Here is a 20,512-nt window from a genome sequence, read left to right as displayed (position 1 = left end):
AGCAGCAGAGCAAAGGCAGAGGAGAGAGCAAAATCTGATTAGAGGGATAAATGGTTCCAGGGAGCGAGAGAAGGAGGTCTTTCTCACCAGCTCTGACCCCACCACCAGCCAGGGTTTCTATATAGATTTAAAATTAATAGAGCAAAACTCCGACTAATGATGGACCCACACGCTTTTATTTGGATAATAACCCTACATTTACCTTTTTTATTAGCTTAAATTATAAAAGAACTGGAGAGTTTACATTACCACTTGCCTTGAAGGTGAAATAAGCCAATCATATTCTCACTTAAATATATATGCACGCTCTCCGTCTAACCTGTTCTTGAATATTTCATTTTGCTGATGATTCTTCAGCAGGCGAGTAGCATTTTGTATTTGTACTCCTGTAAACGCTGGCCGTGACTGAAACGGAATCTGAAACCATCAGGCAGAGCCGGGAGACCTATTCTGCAGGGGAGTGATGGGGTTTCGGCCAAGTCGCCGCTTCCTAGTTCCATGTCCTTGGCAGGAGGGCGGGAGATTCCCTGAGCTCTTGGCTCAGATTCCAGTATCTGCAGTGGCCACTGCTTGGGTTGGTGCAGAACTGCTATTTATTGGCCTAATAGGACCAGATGTGGGCTTTTTGTTGATCTTTTTATCTACGTTCGTACACACGTCTAAATTTTCTCCAGTTTATTCTCCTTTTAACGTTCTCGAGGCTTGGAGAGCTTTGGGAATGAAACAGCTGTCTCCACCTCCCTTTGGCTTTAGTCTACAAATGACAATTTTCTGATATTAGAACAACGAGCGGTCTTAATCCAAGCAAGGGAGGGTCACACTATGGTCTACCGCAAAGAAGGATTCCCTGGTGGCATTTAGTTATGTCGGCTGCCCGTACCCAAGAGAAACCTTTCCAGGGTCTTGGATGGATTTGCCTACCAGACAATTTCCATATCCTTTAGGCTAAGGGGCTGGTTTTCCTGTTGAGGTAGGCTTCAAAGCCCACCTCTCATCAAGCTGGGGAGTGGGAGTGCAGTGCCCGGTGGTCAGGTCTCCTCACTGGGTGTTTCCATGACACCCAGGAGAGGCTCACCTTGTCCACAGGAGCCCCTGGGGAACCAGACCCTTGTTCACAAGTGGGTCTTCTTGAAGACTAGAGTGTGGGAAACCAGAGATGCTGGGCTGACTTTCTTTTCACAAGTTCAAAGTCATTTTGGAGACTCAAATGCCAGTTACATTGCCATAGGGATTACTAGAACAAAGCACCTACTCTCATGTGTCATGGTACTGCTGGCCAGGATGTGAAAGTCGGTGAGACAACGCATGCAGGTAAGTGCTGCTCAAGAGGTTCCAAAACAAGAAATTCCGGAGCACCGGGGCTGGGATTTCCAAACTGTCCACCGCTGCCACCGCGCCTCTGGAGATGGCCGCCCACTCATACCCAGGATTCCTAAGCAGGCTGATTCAGTGTTTGACGCCCAGATGGTGCCTGGACGTGGAGAAGCACATTGGCCTCGTGGGAGAGCAGGTGTAATTGTCCAGACACTTGTTTTCATGGAGAGGCCAGATTAAAGGCTCTAGTTTGTAGCTCCAGCAACTGTGAAAAAGGCAGGCTCATCTCAGATTCTTGCTGTGTTTTTGCGTGGTGTTTGAAGCACAAGAGTTCATTTCTGATATGCATTCTTGTAATAGTTCTCTTTTGTGTGTGTCTTAAGATATTTGAACAGTTTGTCAAGACAAGAATAAAAGAAGAATACAAGGAAAAGAAAAGCAAATTGCTGCTAGCCAAAGAAGAATTCAAAAAACTTCTAGAGGAATCTAAACTCTCACCCAGGTATGGAAAGTGAGTTAAGGCCAGGCGATTTCTGGGGCTGGAAATTTACCAAATTTTGTAAGGGGTCTTTTAAAGTCAGTTTGGGTTAAATCATGTGACCTATGTTCCATAGACATCAAGCGTGTAATTTTGGAGCGGGAAGCCCTTCTCCCCTGTGCCGGCCGTGGACAAACCTCCCAGCACTGCTTGCTAACCAAAGGCACCCCGGCAGCTCTGTCCACCTTGCGTGGTGGTTTTCCACAGGTCAGCAGCCCTGACTCCAAGGCCAAAATAACTCATCAATAGGTCAGCCCTCGTGAGATGGGGCCTAATTCCCCTGATCTAATGATGGAGGAATACAAATGCAAAACAAATGATACACAGCAACGGTAAAATAAACCCCGCCAGCCCCTGGGTTCCACACGCCTGGGCAGCTGTCCAGAGTGTGAAGTGAAGACACTACACACCAGCAAAGGGCCCGAGTGAAATTGGCTGTCAACCTCACCTAAGATAATCAGGCATTATTCCCATGAAATAAAACAAACTAATATGAAAACGATGTTAGAAACTAGAAAAGTACATAAGCTGAACTCGACTTTAAAATTAACTTTAATTGACATTTAAAAATTAATGCACAAGAACTACTTAATTATACAACTATAACTTTTATGAGTGAAAAATGATTGATTTTGATGTATTTTCATTTTAAATTGAGACATTATTTTTAAATGGACATTTACACATTATAATTTTTATAATAATGCTGACATCATGCATTTTTAATAATGCATAAATAAATCATATTTAAATGAACATTAATTCATTTTAAGGAATGAATGATGTTTGCCTTCTATGCAGATGTAGGCATCTACATTTTGATCAATAATTGGTTAATTCATTGGCCAATAACTGGATAATATAATTTAGTGTTGGTTACATAGGCCTCAGAAAACTCCTTCGCCTATTTAAAGGATAGATACTTTCTGAATGGGAAAAAAATTCGCATGAATTATCCCCATCACCAAATGCTAACCCAGGAAAGCAAATGTGGGTCTAATGATTTGTAAATTGTGATTTTCTATGAGAACTCTGGGTTCTAGCCGTGGCTTTGCTCTGTCCCCCCAGCTGGTGACCCTGGGTGGGGGGAGAGGGGGTTGGATCTAGAGCCCCTGCCTCAGTGCACAGCAGCCCTGCCCATCCTTGGCCCCCGCCGCAGGGCCAGGCACTGGACCTTCACAGCTCAAGTGTCTTGATCTGAGGGGGTGTAGCTGCCCTGCCTCACGGGCCACGAGGAGGATGGTGTGTGGGGCTTCGTGTAGGCAAGACACACGGCGCCTGGCAGGTCCTGGAGAGCTCCCATCATTACCACTGGTGCCGTCGGTGAAGACCATTAGCTAATCGTCTCTGGCCATCCACTGGTAAAATGTTAACAATAGCCAGCCTAGTCCCCCTGCCATGAATATGTTATGAAGGCAAAGGAGAGATATTCAGAATGTACTCAGCAATTACGAACAAGATTATGCACACAGAGAAGGAAAATCAGTGGTAGAAATGAAGTTACTCTTTGAAATTAGATTTAATTGCCTGCTATTTTTTAGAAATGTACACTGGGCATATGTTACTTTTATAATTCTAAAACTAGTTTTTATTTCAAAGGTAGCTAATTCTGCGACATTTCAAAACCCTTTTCAGATCTTCTTTACATTCTCTTCCTGCCATCGCGCAGGCGTCCTAGTGACAGTTCTCCCTGCCGCCCGCTGGTCGCCGGCGGGCTCAGCGCAGGCGTCCTGAGTACCCTCGGCCCCACCTCCAGTCATCCTGGCTCTGATGCTAGCCGTGGGGATGGTCCAGGGCCAGATCCCAGCCCTGCCCGGCTCTCGGGGTCTTGGAGAGGGGAGAGGAGCCTCTGGGGACCTCCCCATGGGCTGGCGGACTGGTGCTCTGGCCACAGCGGCCACCTCCTTCAACTGCGGGTGACCACGTCCCCAGGGGAAAGGGAGATGCAGTGCAGGTGACTCGGAGGACTTCCCCAGGCTCGCTGGACGGTCCACCAGGGTCAGCAGTAAGCCAGGCTGTCCCCTTGGGCATGGCTAAAGGGTCGGAGATTTCTTTTTTCTTTTCAGGGACACTTCTTTTCAGAGGTGTCCAGAATAGGACCTCTCTAGAAGGGGCTCCGCCCAGCCCCTGATTGAAGGTGCTCAGGCTCCCCCCAGACACGCGACCAGGATAACAAGGCCCCTGTGCCTCTCAGCGTCTCATTTTTCCCAAGAAGATCGGTGATGGAAGCTCAAATAAGTGTGTGTTAGTCACACCTCATGGCAATTGTGAAATCATGGAAGGAAGGGAGGGAGGGAGGGAGGGAGGAAAAGAAGGAAAGAATGAACGGAGAAAGTTGAAAACCAGAGAGAAGGGTTTTCTCTCCTCGGGAAGTGTCTAGCAAGCGGAATCCCGGCGTGTGCAGGGAGGAGAGCAGTGCTTGGTGAGGAAGGAATGAGACTCATCGTTTAGTGACAACAGTGAGGGTGGGTCTACTAATGATTCATCTTGTCTCCTAACAGCCACGTCAGTATAATCTTGTTATTCACGGATTAAAAAAAAGAACCATTAAGTTATAATAACTTAATGCAACAATTAAATGTCTGCAATGAAATATAAATTTCTCCGCAAAGAGAAATACGAGGAGCAAGAGGCCTCCCCCCGGCACAGGGCGAGCGCGCTTCTCCCTCACCTCGGGCCCCTCCTGCAGCCCCAGCCCCAGCTCTCTGCAAGCAGGAGGCGGGCGGCCCCAGCTCTCTGCAAGCAGGAGGCGGGCGGCCCCAGCTCTCTGCAAGCAGAAGGCAGGCGACACATGTGCGGGAACTGTCTCCTCCGCCCTCCCCTCCCGGCCCCCACTCCATTGCCTGGAGCCGTCCCAACCACTGGCTTCAAGCTCCGGCCTGGGAGGAGAGGAAGCCGTGGGGAGCCGATGCTGGCAAAGGTTCCATGTGTCTGCAAAGCCACGTCCACTCCTTCTGCCCTTTGAGCTGCCCCACCCGCTCTGGCCTGGCCTGGCTGGTGCCACTGGGTTTCTTACAGGGGACTCCCTGGCCGGGCAATCATGGATTCAGTCAGTATTTGGGCGCTGAGCACATGCCGGCCACTGGGCTTAGACATTCGAGATACTCCACAGAAAACAAAGCAGGCAACACACTTCTACTCGAGCAGGGAGGGGCGAGTAACATTGCACGAGTGAGGCTCCTCAAGATGATACCCAGTTCTCTGACCCGTAGATGGGGCGGGTTTCCCTGAGGAAGACGGGCTGGTCCTGACATCTAATGAGGAGAGGGCTTTACATGATGAGGGAAGAAATGAGGGAAGGGTGTGCCAGGCAGAGGGAACAGCATACGCAAAGACCATGGCAAGTTGGAGCCCAGTGAGAGCAGGGGACAGAAGACCTGTGTGGCCGGAGCGGTGATGGGGGCGGGCAGTGAGAAGCTCGCAGTGACACCAGGCCCAGGAGGCAGGTGAGGCCAGGCTCATGCCCAGAGGCCGGTTGGATGCAGAGATGGGCAAGCGTGCGAGTTACGTGGCTCAGGCCCCTGCCGGGCCCAGTGGGGAATGACAGCCAGTGAGGGGAGCAGGCAGGTGGTGTCGGAGGCCCAGCGCTGTTCCTGCTGCCCGTCCTCCTGCTGCCCTCCAGCCGAGGGTGCTGCTCCCGGGCCCGGAAGGGGGAGTTCCCCACCCTGAGCTCGGGCAGGAGGTGCGCAGAGCACCAGCGCCCGCTCTCCTCCAGGAAGTGGTCTCAGGATGCTTTTGGTCTTTCAGGACCACATTTAAGGAGTTTGCTGAGAAGTACGGCCGGGATCAGAGGTTTCGACTCGTCCAAAAACGGAAGGACCAGGAGCATTTTTTCAACCAGTTCATCCTTATTCTCAAGAAGCGGGACAAGGAAAACAGACTCAGGCTACGGAAAATGAGATGAGTGTGAGCAAATGCCATCAGGCTGAGCGTGGCGGAGGCCTGGGCGGCGGCCGCCGACACAGCCGGGTCGGGAGCCCCAGGGGCCGTGGGCTTCGTTCTCAGAGGGTTATTGTTTCATATTGAAGCTCCCTTTGGTACAACTTTCCGAGTTTGATGCACTTCTAATTGCCGTGATATGTTGCTCCCTTAATTGCTTTAATTATGCAAATTACTTGTAATATAGACAGATTCTAAATCTGCTGCAGGTTTGTACCTCAGCAGAAACAGACACCATCTCTGACCATCTCAAGGTGTTTTCATGAGTCGAGCTGATTATCTGAAACTTTTGTGAAAATTTTCATGAGTTCCTTCCATCCTTCAGGAGTTCTGTGGTGTTGGGACGTCCCGGCTCGGGTCCCCGGGTCTAGTTTTCCAAGTAGTAGCGTAGGCTGTTCATCATCATAGTGACACCTGTGACCGTCGGACACTTGGACTGTGGACCACCTACAGGTCAAAGGGCCATCGCCCCAGCCCCGTCCGGGGACATCGGGCCTGGAGAAGGGGGCTGTGCTTTCTGTGGGAGGTCCTACTTAAAAAAGAATTGTTTTGTACAAAATCATCCTATTAATATTTAAGTTATTTTTCTCGTATGCCCAGAGTTTGCATGAGATTTTTCTCACCATCTTTGTATAAAAAATTAAAAATTTTTTTGAATTAATAAATATTTTAAACCAGTGTATTTTTGTGGCTTAGACTTCCAACACAATCTTAAGCAACAAAACTGTGTTTCAGCTAAAGATACTCTATTTGGAAAGATTCATAAAAATATTTACGATTGCACGTAAGGGCTGTGAAAGTACTACTCAAACAGAAATCTTGCTTTTCAAATTACGAGTTCCGGGTGGAACCATACTTGATAGAACTCCAGCTAATTAATCGCATTCTGTAAATTATTGAACATCTGTTCATTGATTTCAGGTTTATGGAGTCACTAACCCTGTCTTTGTCCCTAGCTCACAGTGGCACCTCCTCCCCACCTACCTTCTTTCTCATCAGTCAGTTCCCAAAAAAAGAACACTTTTTGCCACACATATTAGGAGGGAATTGGGCAAGGAGGGATCCTCTCTTTATCGGGGTACGCCCTGGTCTTAATGCCCGTATTGTTAACTGGTTACCTTCTACGTCAGTGACCTCTGTGGGTTCCGGAGCCGTGGCTCAGATTCAGACCATCACCCAGTGGGGCTGGGTGTCTGCGGCCATCAGCGCTGCAGGAGATGGACCCTGAGATGCATATGCCGCTGCCAGATCAGACAGGGTCCATCAGGAGATAGAAGTCCCCTTGTAATGTGAAGAGAGGAACTGAACAGAAAGGGAACTGGGGTGATGAGGGTTGTGAGTAGAGACAGGTCTGAAGAACATGGGAACAGCAGAGGTAAGGAGCGGCCATCCGCACGCCCCGCCCCAGCTCAGACAAGCTTCCCCACCAGCGCAGAGATCCAGACACGGCCAGAGAGGGCACAGCCCGGCCGAGCCAACTGCCAGGAAGCCGACGGGAGCTGCTGGTGAGCCACCCTCCGGGGCAAGGTCGCCCTGTGGCCGTGTCTCATTAGCTGCACTCCGCCCAGAACCACCAGGAAAGGTGTCTGGGAGGGGAGGCTCTGGCTCCCCAGCCCTTGGGAGCTGCAGTAAGGGGCTTCCGGGGACCCCTGGGGCTTTGCACGAAACCGGTGCTCTCTCCTGCCATTGGCAGCGTCCATCTGCCAAGCCAGCTGCCTGCTTCTTGTCCGGGGTGTGGGGAGGTGCTGACCACCTGACCACGGAACACCAGGTGTCTGCAGCCCGAGTCGCCCTCCATGAGCTGCCGTCTGATCCCCCAGCATAACACCAGATGTGCATGACAGCGTCGTTTAAAATGAACGACTACAGCCGAGACCGGGCCTGAGCCGTTCTGGAGGCATAAGAGGACCCACGCCCCCCTCCGGATGCCTCTCCCTGTCTGCGGCTTTGCCTCCTGCCTCCTGCACATCACCCAGAAGGTGCAGCCTGGGTTAGTGAACGAACTCACGTGCCGCTGGCCCCAGCCATGAGCTGCTGTTTGCCCCTCGCAGCCCTGGTCAGGAGAGACCCCAAAAGCACCAGTGGAGGGAGAGTCTCTCCGTGGGGAGCTTGAGGCTGTTCCAAGCAACCGCTCTGGAAACTGCGTCATCCGCCGCATAAGGGGGAGGTGGCCCGAGGCAGGATTCCACGCTGCTCTGGGCTGGGGTTCATGCGGCGCCAGCGGCTGGGGTGATGGGTGATGATGAGGTCACCACAGAGCTGGGGGTACTGATGCCCCACGAGCATCACAAAGAGCTCTCAACGCCAGGTGGGCCAGGTGGGCAGTCCTGCGGGACATCAGCCGCGTCCTCCCCTGGATCCCTGCTCCGTGGTCCAACCTGCAGAGAGACTGCAATGCTGGGGGTGGGGGTGTGTGTGAGTTTAGCAACATCGCTGTCACCGTGGTGTCGCTGTTGCCGCAAGAGGTGGCTCTGAGTCCCCACTGCAGCGCCCTTCCAGGCAGATCACGTGGATCCTCTGGCTGTTAACGGGGCAGCAATTTCTCCTCGTGAAGAAATGAATCCCTAAGACGCAGATTCCTTTCCTGCCCAAAGCGCTTCCACCATCATCACAGTCTACGCTCGCGCAGAAGGCCTTATCTATCGTCCTGGCTTCCCACAGGACGTCCTGTTGACCACGGAGCTTGTTTTAAGGGAAACAAGGCAACAATGGGCTCCTGCCCACCAAATTCACTGGTGCGACCATGGGTCTTATCCCCCGGAGGCAGCTGGCTTGATGAAGTGCTGGGCAGCCCGCTGACGGTGTGGACACAAGGCCACCGGAGGGACAGACCCCGTGAGGCTGGGTGATTCTCACAGGAGGTGGTGAACCCGCGGCCGGGGTGTGGGGTTGTCTCCCCGTGCCGACTGCAGTGGGAGGGGAGGGAGGAGGGGCCCCTCTCAGTTACCCACGCAGGGAATTCTTACTCCCACTGCCCACAGCTTGGTAAGTTTGGAGGGCCTGGTGCCCGAGGGCAGAATCCAGCGCCTTGGTTCTGCTCAGTTAGACGCTTGGATTCTGGCCATGTCGACTCCTCTTGGAACTGAAACTGTAACAGGGAGAACAAAGCTGACTCCACATTGGATCTGTTTCTTTTACTTTAACCTTTGTATTCTACTGCTTTTGCTACAAGTTAATCACTAAAGGAATGTTGCCTATGAGCTTAAATTATACATATCTTAGTGCTTAGAAAGACACAGGCACCTGATGGCCTGTAGGAAAATTTCTAGACGTTTTTGCTTTTCACCCAAGTATTTGGAAGCTTACATTTTAGTTCACATAATCGTGATTTTGAATCTAAGAAAATTAAATGGTTTAAAGTTGTAGGTGGATAGACGGATTATCTGTATGACTGTCTTTATATCTACATCTAGATTCACACCTATCACTTATCAATCAGTATGTTGTAGGAGGGGAAAGGGCAGCTAGGGTCTAATCAGACAAGCCCTCAAGGAGAAACACAAGTTTCAAAAAAGCTGGTTTATCTTTGTACATGGACTATATTTGAAATATTTGCTCCTTTTCAGGGCTGCAGAAGTAATCAACATTTTTTTAGACTTCTGTATATATTTAAGTCATTGTAAAAATACAATAGACTAAGATTTCTTTTAAATGGTAAGTTGCTTTAATTTTTGCACATTTCACTTTCGTTTTAAATGCCACTAGCATAGATTAGGTTAACTCAGTAGTGACTTCTCAGCTGTTAAAAATTAGTAGGAAACTAACCACTGATTGGTGGTTGCCAGGGGCAAGGGGTGGAGGTGGGAGAAGTGGGTGAAAAGGAGAGAAAAAACATAAACCTCATGTGCGTCTTCTCTTAAAAAACAATTTAGCAGGAAACTGTGAGCATGTCAATCAGTTAACACGGGATCCAATCAAAGGACAAAGATGAGAACTGGAGGAAGAGGTGGGTCTTCCTGTCATCGATCATTGGATTAAACCTCCTTTCATGCCCCAGAGGCCAGAGCTTCGGGACGACGTGGCTCTGGTCCTGGTCCCCTGGTCCCCTTGTAACCGGAAGTGGGGTCCATCTGCTCGACACTCAAAAGCCAATAAAGAGGCAAGTTGGTGGAAAGGGAAGTTTGCTATATTTTGGATGCCGGTAACGGGGGACGGGGGTGAGGTTGCAGAGCGGACTCCTGTCCAAAGGCCCCCCACCCCGGCCCTCCCTCCCGCCGCCTCTGACAATCAGGGGGAAAGAGCTTTTATAGGCGGAGGTAAGGGGCTCCATGCAGAAACAGCCCAGACAGCTCTGACAGTCATCCTGAAATAGGTCATCAGTGGTCTGACCAGCGTCCTCTTGATTGTTTTAGGTACAGTGAATCTTCAGTTCCAGGGTCGGTTTGTTCTCGTTTCCTTGAGGCCAGTTCTCGGAACTGTGGCAGCTTCTGTCATGGCTACAGCCTGGTCATCATGGAGTTGGCGGGTGGAAGGTTTCAGTATCCACAAGACAGCTCACGGGATATGGCTCAGAATATGATCTATAGCCCTTGAGGAGGAACGAAAGGTCCTTGACTTTGCTTAATGACTAAACTGTTATTATTTAGTCTTGTTGGACTGCCTTCCTCTGTCTCTACGTTTTCTCACTTCTCTGATTAAACTTATTCTTTGGCTGAAGTTTTTCCACAGACAAAAGGCAGGTGGAGGACATGGGGTCGGGGGGGAAGGACCATAGGGTCCTGCTCCGTTTCAACCTGACCCCCTCCCTTTGCTTCTCTTCCCGTGTGTCACCCAGACAAGAACCTGTCCTCCAGACCGTGCTTCCCCCGCTATCCTGCCACACACCACCCACAGGTGGGGTCCTGTCTGTGGTCCCTGGGTGGGCAGTGACCCTCTCTCCACCCGACAGTTTTCAAGTCCTTCTTGGTGATGCCGTGTCCCTCACTTCCTCATCGTCTTAGGACCTCTCGCTCAGGGCAGACGTCCCTGGGAGAGCTCACCTCAGGAGGGATCTCCCTCCTCGGGTCCCCAGCCCCGCAGGGAGGGGTCCTTGGAAGGTGGGCAGGGGGCCTGGACCTGGGTCTTACTGGCCCGGAGCAGTGATATTAGAATGGAGGTTTGACCTGTCTGCTGACATGAGCAAGAATGACAAACACGAGTGGATTCCTTCCCACGTGTTTCCTTGTTGACAGCTGTGACAGATTCCTCGTCCTTGATCTGCTGAGTGTTTATTTTCTTACTAGATGTTTACTGTCTTTACTGTTCATTTTCTGGTTGCTTCATTTGAATGATACGCTTCAAACAATTCATCATCAATAATGAGGGAAAGTTTTGTTCCTGTGTCTTTTTTCCCCCAAATACATAAACTTTGCTTTGTTTATATTTTCCCCATAAAATATTTAAAGTGTCAACTAGGTTAAAGGCTCTCGATGATTCATGCAACAGCTGTCGAGATAGCGAAGCGATGATTTTGCAGGCGGTCACTGCTATGAAAGAAAGCTTAAAGGAAGGCCTTTAAAAAACCACCGTGCTCGCCTTTACAGACAATTATAAGGTCCAAAGGCAGAGCCGGGGGGTGGGGGGCAGAGGGATGATGTGGGGAGAGAAGAGGGCGGGTGGGCATGAGCGAGAGGAGGGAGGGGCTCGGACAGCCTCTCAGGAGCATGGAATGCGGGGCAAACAGAGTTGTTTAAACGGAACGTTAGAGATTTTTGTCACGTGATAATTCTCCACCTCCACTTTCTAGTTCCCAAGAAACAATCTTTAAAAATTGCGTTACACTTAAGAATGTTTTCCATGAAGAGAATACATGCTGCTTGCAGAAGTGGGGGAACGTGGAGCTCCGACCTCTCCCAGGACCTGGGTGTGCTTCTCCCAGACGCAGGGCTCAGCAGCGTCCTCCTGTCGCCTGAAAAAAATGCACAGCCCAGAAGATGAGAGTTACGCTTTGTTCGGTGGACAAAACTGAGGACTTAATCCCGGGACACAGCATCTCAGATGCTCGGAGGGGCCGCTCCGAAGAGGTCAGGGTGAAGCCAGGATACAGAGGAGTTTCTGCAACAAAGACCAGGTAATCAGAACATCCAAAGATGACTGTTAAATAAAGAAAACCAGACATCTCAAGTTAAGGAATGTAGCACTTTTCTGTGTGTGAGAAGATGCAGGAGTCTGGGCTCACTGAAATCGTCCCTTTGATGGGCACCTCAGCTCTCTGGGGCCGGTGTCCTGTGCTTTCTCATCCCGAGTCTCCTCGGGGCACCGCCGGCTGCAGGGGCTGTCAGCTAGGTGGGGAGTGGGCGACAAAGCCTGCGTCTATCCCAAGTTCCCTCCGGGCTCAGCGTGGGGCGGCTGCCATGTGACGGCTTGATGGCAGCAACATCCTTTGTTTACTGATACGGCAGTGACATTTTTAGTTCACACACTTCCCTCTGGTGCAGTTTTGTGGCAAATCGCCTTTGCCCAAAATGAACGCCCCCCTTCGCACCCCTCCTGCTCGTCTTGCCTGACACTCCCAACAAGGTGGGAGCTGGGTGGGAGTCTGCGCCCGCCTGCACCAGCGGGGAGTGACAGATGCGGTGCTGAGGGCCCCCGGGCCAGGAGGGGAGGGGATGCCGCGTCTCCTAGCTCCTGCAGGCCGGGACGCCGCTCCGGGGAGCCGCCGTGCTTTGCGGAAGCCCTGGCCCCCCCGGAGAGGCCCGGTGCGGGTGTCCCACTCACGGCCCCAGCTGGGGACCATGCCCGTGTTGTCGGCCTCAGAGAGGCAGCCGCTGACCCTGGGGGGAGCAGACACCAGCCTCACCCAAACTGCAGGCCTGTGAGCCAAACGGGACATGCCCGTGCTCGGAGCCGCCGCGGTTCAGAGTGATTCGGTAACCGGGACAAGTTCCTGGCTCCAAGTGACCAGCACACTTGATGTGCAGGTAACGGAGACACCAATCATGATGACTGACGTCACGAACGATGCTCCGTGCCAGGCACTGGCCGAGGGCCTCCCGGGTCGTCTCAGCAACCTCTGCGGTGGGTTCTGTTACCATCCTCCGCTCACAGGAGAATCTCAGGTCTGGAAGGGTAAGCAATTTGCCCAAAGGCACCTAGACTGCGATGCAGGCAGGGCTTGCACGGAAGCCGGTCTGACTCCGGAATCTGTGCTCGAAACCACTACCCTCCCTGACCCCCGACCCCCCCCCACCCCCCCCCCCCCCAGGGCACGTAGGACTCAGGCCACTGTGGTTGGAAGTGGTCATTCCTTGCTTTGCTCAGGGACGTTCACGTTTACTGTGCGTCTTCGCACCAGGCCCTGCGGGAAGGAAACCCCAGCAGCGGCTCCCAGGCCGGCAGGAGGGCCAGCCCGTGATGGAGCGGTTAATGCAGAGCTAGGTAGGTGCTGCAGGAGAGGGCGCAGGGCAGCGTGAGGAGGGGAAGGGGTGGAGGGGGAGGGAAGAGCTGAGCAAAGGCTCAGAGGCGGTGGGGGGTGGGGGGGAGGGGGCGAGATCAGCCCCGGGATCTTCCCACAACATCCTGTCCCGCGAGGGCAAGTTTCATGCACCTGAGGCCCAGGGAAGACCCAGCGCCCGGCCCCTCCTGGGGAAGCATGCAACACGCCAAATAGCTGAGTCAGTGACATGGCCCGGGAGGCTTCTTCAAAGTCTGTCACGTGTGTGTCCATGGAGGGCAAGATCATATTGTTGGATGGTCTCATTCATTCATTTGACCCACAGATATTGGTGAGCTTCTCGGAGGTGCCAGGCAGGAAACGAAGAGATGTGACCCCGCCCTCTGGGAATGACCTGGTCCGTGTGTGGGAGCACAAAGGGGTCGTGGCTGGGACAGAGGTCCAGGGGCATGTGCCCAGTGTAGATAGTCACGGGGAGCCTCCCGGAGAGCGGAGATGGGGCTGGGCAGGCACAGGAGGGGCCAGGTCCCGGGTCAAGGGCTCAGTGGGACCAAAACCCCAGGGCGGGTGGACCTGCTGAGCCGTGGTTCTTGGGAGGACGAGGCAGTTGTGGTGGGAGCAGAGACCACCTGCTGTAGGTGGTGCGTCAGCCACAGGGGTGCGAGGGCCGCACGTTCACCCCTGTGAGGGGACAGCCTCCCCCAGGCGCCCATGGTCCTCAAGGTCATTTCGCCCAACCTCTACCCTGGACGGTACTTGAATCAGCACCATTGGTATTTGCCCCATTTTCTCCCAGGTCTTCCAAGCCTCACGCCCCCTTGTTCTTTAGAAGCACGGAGCCCTCCCTCCCGGCGGAGCCAGGCCTCGCTGGTCACTGGCCGAGAGCCCGTCTCACCTCTGCCCTTACCCTGATTCCAGTTCACGTCTGATTTCGGTCCAGTCACGGGACCATTCTCATCCGGTCCCTGCCCTGCCCTCGGTCTCACAGGCTCAGGCCCCAGGGGCTGGGATGTCAGTGCCCTCTAACCCCAGGAAAGGGAAGGGGTGACTTTAAATCCACTGTGTCCCTGGCCTGGGTGACACAGCTGGCAGCTGCTCAGCTCCCTCCATCTCCCTGCTATCGTGTAAGAGAAACGCTAAAGCCAATTAGCTGTGCCGTCTCCCTGTTCACTCAGCACACAGGCGCCGGGTTTTCAGATGCAGTTTGTGTCAGGCGGCTGTGAATTTGCAGCGCCGGCCGAGACTGTCCTGAAATGATCAATTACTCCCAGCCCAGTGACCTCACCCAGATGCCCTCAGCCTGGTGACCTCCTCCTGCGAACCACAGATGAAAACAGCTGCTCCCCGGCTCCGTAACACCTCTCCCCGACACAGAAAAGTTGTAATCAGATGACTTTATCAACTCATTCTCTTCAGGGCCCAGCACATGCGTTTTGCTGTGAACACTGAGAGAATAACCTGAAAACAGGGAGTGTGCAGAAGCCGAGCCCTCAGCCGAAACTCAACTCCATGTCCATCCCACCCAGGGCATCAGGATGCACCCCGAACACAGCTGGATGACGGACCCTCCCAGGAGCTGCTGTGAAACCAGAGTGACACCTTTAGAAATGGCCCACATCGTCTCATGGAGGGGGTGGTGACAAGGGTGCTCATGCATTAGCAGGTTGGGCCTAAGCCAGGGGGTCCCTATTTTTCCATTTTGCCCCTGTCCCTAGGATCCTGGCTTTATTCCCAGGCTGGCATGATCTGGGATATCCTTGTCGCCCCAAGAACAGCATAGGGTGTCCCATGCAGTACCCAGGAGGCACCACTCTCCCAGCGACCCTAGCAGCCCCCCGGCCGAGTTCCAGCCGCTGCTCATGGAGAATCTCCTTGGGGGCTGCCATCCTCATTCCCTCTTTGTTCCAAATGCCCTCCTCCACGTTCTCCAGGAACACTGCCCCCAGCAGGTAGAGCCTCATGCCAGCGGTGCTGTGCCCTCATGGTCAGTCCTCAGCCAGCCATCCGCCAACCTTCTGTCCAGGCCAGTCCTCCACGTGCCCCCTTCGGTGGACTCTGGAGATATCGTCAATCCTCCAGGAGTTCCAGACACTCAGGAGACCCCCGCCCACCTGGTGGGGATAACCCAGATGCGGGCTCTAGCAGGCCACCCAGCTGGTTCTCTGAGGACACTGAACCTTGTCACTTTTCAATTTTTCGTGGATCGGGGGTCGGGAGGAAAGGGAAGTAAGGATTGAGTAACATATCGGCAGGTCCCTTGTTTTCAGAAATGCCACTGAGCTGATGGGAAGAGCCCAGGTGACCCTCCTGCTGCCTGGTGGCCAGCAGCACATGTGCCCCTTCACCTGCTCTCACGGGGACCCTGGGCTCCAGGTGCCCTGGCCTGGAGCGCCTGTGCCCGGCGGGCCTGCCAGCCTGGGGGACACCTGCCCGTGTCGCCTCCTCCACCCCTGCCCGAGTCTCTTTCCTCCAGAGCCAAACACCAGCTCCTCCAGGGCCTTCTCAGCCTCCAGCTGCCGGGAGGAGACGGGGGCCCGCAGCCACTGTGCTCAGCTCACCGCGCGGCCAGCTTCTTCCCTGGCAGGGCTTTTCCACGTGAGAACATGTCTTTTCTGCGAGGACCCAGAGGCGGGATTTTAAAGCAGTATCTCCACCGGTAGGTTCACATCAGTGACATGGGCACCTACGTGCCATCCACCGCTCACGCAGGCTTGGTTCAGATGGTCTAAAACAACGTCTCTGTTGAAGGGGGGGACTCCTGTCCTTTGGTCTGGATTCTTGTTTCTCTGCTTTTGCTGGGCTATGACCTTGTGAGCTACAGGAAGGGGGCTCACTGGACACCGGTCAGAGCAAGAGGACCCTCTCCACCTGCTTCCGTGTCAGTCCCTCGGTCCCGGAACCATCCTCACTGCCTCCACCACCCCTCTCAGGAGGGGATTGTCTAAGAGAAGGCAGAGGGGCTCGAGGCGCCAGCTGCGGCGAGAAGGCGTAGAAACATTTTCATTTCAGGAGGACTGATTGCGTTATCAGGAGAAATAACCCTGTGGCTTTGTTGCCCTCGAGGGCAGAGCTGGCATCAAGGCCTCTGTGTGCCCGGCGGCCGGTGGTGGAGGTTCCAGCGCCGAAGCGGTGCTGAGCTAGCAGGCCACCCTGCTCCCTCCTCAGTGAGTGCGTGCACGTGTGTGAGGTGTGTGCCTGTGGCTATATGTGTACACGCGTGTGCAATGTGTGTGTGAGCAGCCCCATGACAGCGCCTGGGGCACAAGTGTGCACCAAAACAGCGCCGTGTCCCTTCACCTTCTGTCGCCCACTCCCCTGTCCTTAGGCAGCGCGTCCCCTCAGAGGCTCTTTTAGAGTCAGCCTCTCAGCAGGATGCTGGGGACCGTGAGTGTTTCCGGGTTCCCCTGTGCCCCACCTGGATGTGTCTGTTCTCTGAACTCTCTTCCGTGAGCCGTCCTCTAGGGGCCCTGCTTGGTCCTGCGTGGACCAGTCTTAGGGAGATGATTGCCACCTCGTGGGGGTAACAGTCAAGAACACGACCACAAACGGGACGATGGTTCCCAGGGGAGGACAAACACCCCCTACAGCTGCAGGCCGACTGGGTGGTGGCGTTGGTGGCAACGCTACTGGATTCATCTGGATTCACCTCCACGTCGTCCGCGGTGAACCTCTCCGTTCCCGTCCTCCTATTCTGCCAGCGAAACCTTAGAATGTGGGCGTCCCACGCGCCTCTTACGATAAATCACCTTCTGGCCAAGTGTGTCGAGGAGTGACACACACTTCCGCCCCTTCCAACTTCCACCACTTTGCCGCCCATACCCACACCCCATACGCAAGTCAGAGGCCCACACCAGCACCCCCCTTGTTTTGTAGGTCTGACCGACAGCACTGAGAAGCTCTCTGAATCCAGATGTATCTGCAAACATACTGCCTTCACCAATCTTACCTTTTACACAACGCACTGCCCTCGGAGATCCGAAAACAGAAATCCTGATCCAACCATGGCTCCTGAAGGCAGGAATCAGCATATCAGAGGCCACTTCCCGTGTTTTGAAAGCTGTCCCTCTCAGCCACACCCCCCTTGGGGTCTCCCTTCAGGGCAAAGGTGATGGAACCTGCTCTGGGCACCAAGTGCTGACAGCTGCCCGGAGACAGGGGAGCCCCACGGTAGCTCACGTTCGTGGCCACTAAATTTTGGCTGAATCACAGGACAAAGTCCATAATGGGAAGACATAAAATAGGCCCACAAAATGCTCAGGAGTTTTAGGTTTTATTTAGGATATAAAAGAAATATTTATTACGGTCCTGCACATAATAAATACTTCTTGCCACATGCCTCATCACTCGGCAACTGACACCATATTTTAGAAATGGAAACAGCCCGTAAAGAAGCCGGTGAGCCCGCCGTGAACGCATCAGCATAGCCCGGGAGGCAAAGGGAAGGGCCGCTTCTCTCCGGGCTGCTCGCAGTAAAGCGTAAAGTGTTCCTGGCGCCAATTCAGGGGACTATGAACTCCGGCAGCCGGGACGGTTTCCGTGAGGTCAGGTCAGCAAACCCTGGGTTCTCGACTTGAGGAGCCCCTTGCCCAGTGGGTTGTCGGCTGTCCGAATCCTGCCACCGCCCTCATCTCTAGCTGTGGACGGTGGGACAACTAACTAGGTCCCACATGGCAACTTGGCAAAACAGATGCTGCATCCCTACCAAGTGTCAGGGCCTGTTACGTTCTGGGGGTGGAAGGGGTAGACCCAGCCCCTGCATCCAGGGCTCACAGTGGAGACAAGGGAGACGTGAGACGGGGCCCTGCTGACCTAGCACAGCCAGGTCCAGGGTGTTATGGGCTGAAGGCAACAATGGCCCTCGATGTCCTCAGTGCAGACCCCCTGCCAGGCATTTCTCTGCTTCACGCTGCAGACTCCTGTGATCCTCACATGCACCCAGGAGCTGGTCAAGATTATCGCCCCCATTTTATAGATGGACAGACTGAGTCAAAGAGAGGCCGTGTGCACTGGGGCAGTGACTGGAGCACAGCTGGCTGTCTCGAGGACCTGGGTGTCCAGCCACCGTTCCACACGGCCCCCTCACAGTCAGGACGGGAGGTGACCTCCAGGGAGAGAGAACTTCCTGTGATGACCACTCTGGGCCCAGAGCCCCATCAATCCTTTTAACCCCTCCCCTCCCGCACTCACCCAGCTCTCAGGAGTCCTTTCTTATGCCTTCTGAGGCTCAGACAGAAGGCACTTAACGTAGGGCCACAGACCTAGCCCACACCCGACCTCGTGGTCCCTCCAGGGCTGACTCACGTTCAGTGTTGTTTGGAATAGAGCCAGAGGGTCAGCGAGGGCTGGTGGGCAGCCAGCAAGCTAGGGCTGGCCCTGTAAACTCTCAGAAGAGGCAATTCGGTTCTTCTGCTGCCAGATAGCGGTTCCCGTCTCGTGAGGGCTGCAGGGCGAGGGGGTCACACGTGCAGGTGGCTGGCACAAGACAGGCCCGGCCGATGCCACATGCACAACATCTTAGGCCTCCAAGACATCCTTATCACAGGGAAGGAACCCTGGGGTCTGGACTGCACTGGACGTGGCCAGGACCCAGGGCCTGCGGAGGCGGACAGTGGAAGCGGGGCGGAGGAGGTCAGGGAGATGGTGGGTATGGGGACAAAGATTCCCCCCCGCCCAGCTCAGATGGGGAGGAGACCAGCCTTGCTGCATTTAATCGCCCCTGCAGAGGTATTATTATAATTCCATTTTCTTATTATTCAGGCAGAGTTAGGATAGAGAATATGTAACCTGATTATGTACCATATAATATATGAAGCCAGGAAGCTCTTAAAATTAAAACATTTAAAAAGAACTATCTGGGGAGGTAGTTAAAATCTATTTATATCCTTATCAAATAATGAAAATATCTCCAGAAAAAAAATCAGCCTCTCAGCTATGTGTTCACTTCCAGGATCATTTGTGGTTTTAGTATTAAGTCTAAAGGCAAATTTACATGAAAATATTTAGGATTTAACTGTTCCTTTCATCCACAGGCTGAGAAAGCAGGCCGGGTGCAGGGTGGCTTTTTAAAGAGCCTCTGATCAGGTGGGGGTCGTGGCTGGGGGAGGAGCGGTGTCCTCGCCTGTGCCCCCCCTCCCCCCAGCGGCACCGCCTCCTCCTGGTCCGGGCTTGGCGGGAGGCGGGGGGGGGGGGGGGGGGGGGGCGGCATCCAGCAGCACAAGCCGGTCAATCCCTCCTCCTCTGTGGGACTGTAATTCTCCACCCGTAGGTGAGGGTTTGGGTTCCATCATCTCCAAGCCTCCCTCTGTGGGTTCTGTGCTGCCTCCCAGCCTCTGGCAGCACCCCCGGGCTGTGAATGAGGCCACCGCAGAGGCCTTGCTGAATGCTCCGAGCTTGGTGGAGCCTCTCGTTACCTTTATGCATATTTCATGAATTAGTCACCTTCTCAGCAGTCCTCGCACCAAACCACGAGAGGCTGTTTGGGAGCAAAGACAGGGAGGCAAGGGACGCTGCCAGATCAGATCATGCTGGTGGCCGAGGGGCCCAGGCCAGTACTGGGCTGCTTTCACAGCAGGCTCTGGCCGCATCTGGGTTGCTCAGCCCGGGAGCGGATGGACCCGGGAGGCAGCGAGGCTGGGACCGCGTGGTGAGTAACACGTCTCCTCTTGGCAAGCAGTGATGGCCCGAAGTGGACGGAGGCCCGGCTGGAGACCAGGACGGGGAAAGCGAGGTCCCAGGAGGGAACGAGGGCTGACTCGGCACCAGAAGAATGACAGGCGAAGTCCTTACACGTCCTAACCGTCACCCTTCCCCGTTTCTGAGCAGCACTCAGACGGACCTAGATGAGATACTGACCTGGATGAATTAAGGCCTTTAAAAAATGTTAAGATGGAATTTTTCAAACATGTAGAAGAGTGGAGAGAAAGCAGTGAGCCCCAGGACCCCAAATCTCACGTCAGGAGCCCCAGTCCCCATCGCTGGGCCTTTGGGTGCCCCCTCCTCCTCCAGATCCAGACTTCAGACTCCAGAGTTAGCACCTAGGGTCAGGGGGTGACCGAGGAGGGCTCCTGGGCACAAGCCCCACATCAGCATCCCACTCAGCCCTGCCCGGAGTGGAGACGGCCCTGACCCTGCGGTGGTGACATAAAGAGAGAAACAGTCCGGCCCCCAGGCCCCTGCTCCCGCCTCGTGCTGCCGAAGGATGACCAGCCCAAGTCCACCTCCCAACAAAGCCCACCTCCTCCCTAGGCCCGCGGAAATCCAGCCGCTCGGCCCGCCGGGTCCTCTGTGCATTGGCTGGTTTGATGTTTCTTTTCATTTTCAGTTTTGCGTGCACTTGTTGTTTGGGCGGC

General features: G+C 54.0%; 1 protein-coding gene across 1 annotated transcript in view; it reads left to right on the top strand.

Annotated features, from left to right (window-relative positions):
- The window catches only part of TCERG1L (transcription elongation regulator 1 like), a 195,311-nt gene extending 189,555 nt beyond the window's left edge, over positions 1 to 5,756 (top strand). The window contains exons 11-12 of the mRNA XM_068549107.1: positions 1,698 to 1,816; positions 5,600 to 5,756. Of these exons, the coding sequence (XP_068405208.1) occupies positions 1,698 to 1,816; positions 5,600 to 5,756 (276 nt within the window). The remainder of the gene's footprint in view (positions 1 to 1,697; positions 1,817 to 5,599) is intronic.
- Positions 5,757 to 20,512: the final 14,756 nt, after the last annotated feature.

This window comes from Eschrichtius robustus, chromosome 7 (assembly GCF_028021215.1).
Source record: "Eschrichtius robustus isolate mEscRob2 chromosome 7, mEscRob2.pri, whole genome shotgun sequence".
Classification (NCBI taxonomy): Eukaryota; Metazoa; Chordata; class Mammalia; order Artiodactyla; family Eschrichtiidae; genus Eschrichtius; species Eschrichtius robustus.
Note: the sequence above shows the minus strand (reverse complement) of the source record. Positions and strands in the feature narration are given on the sequence as shown.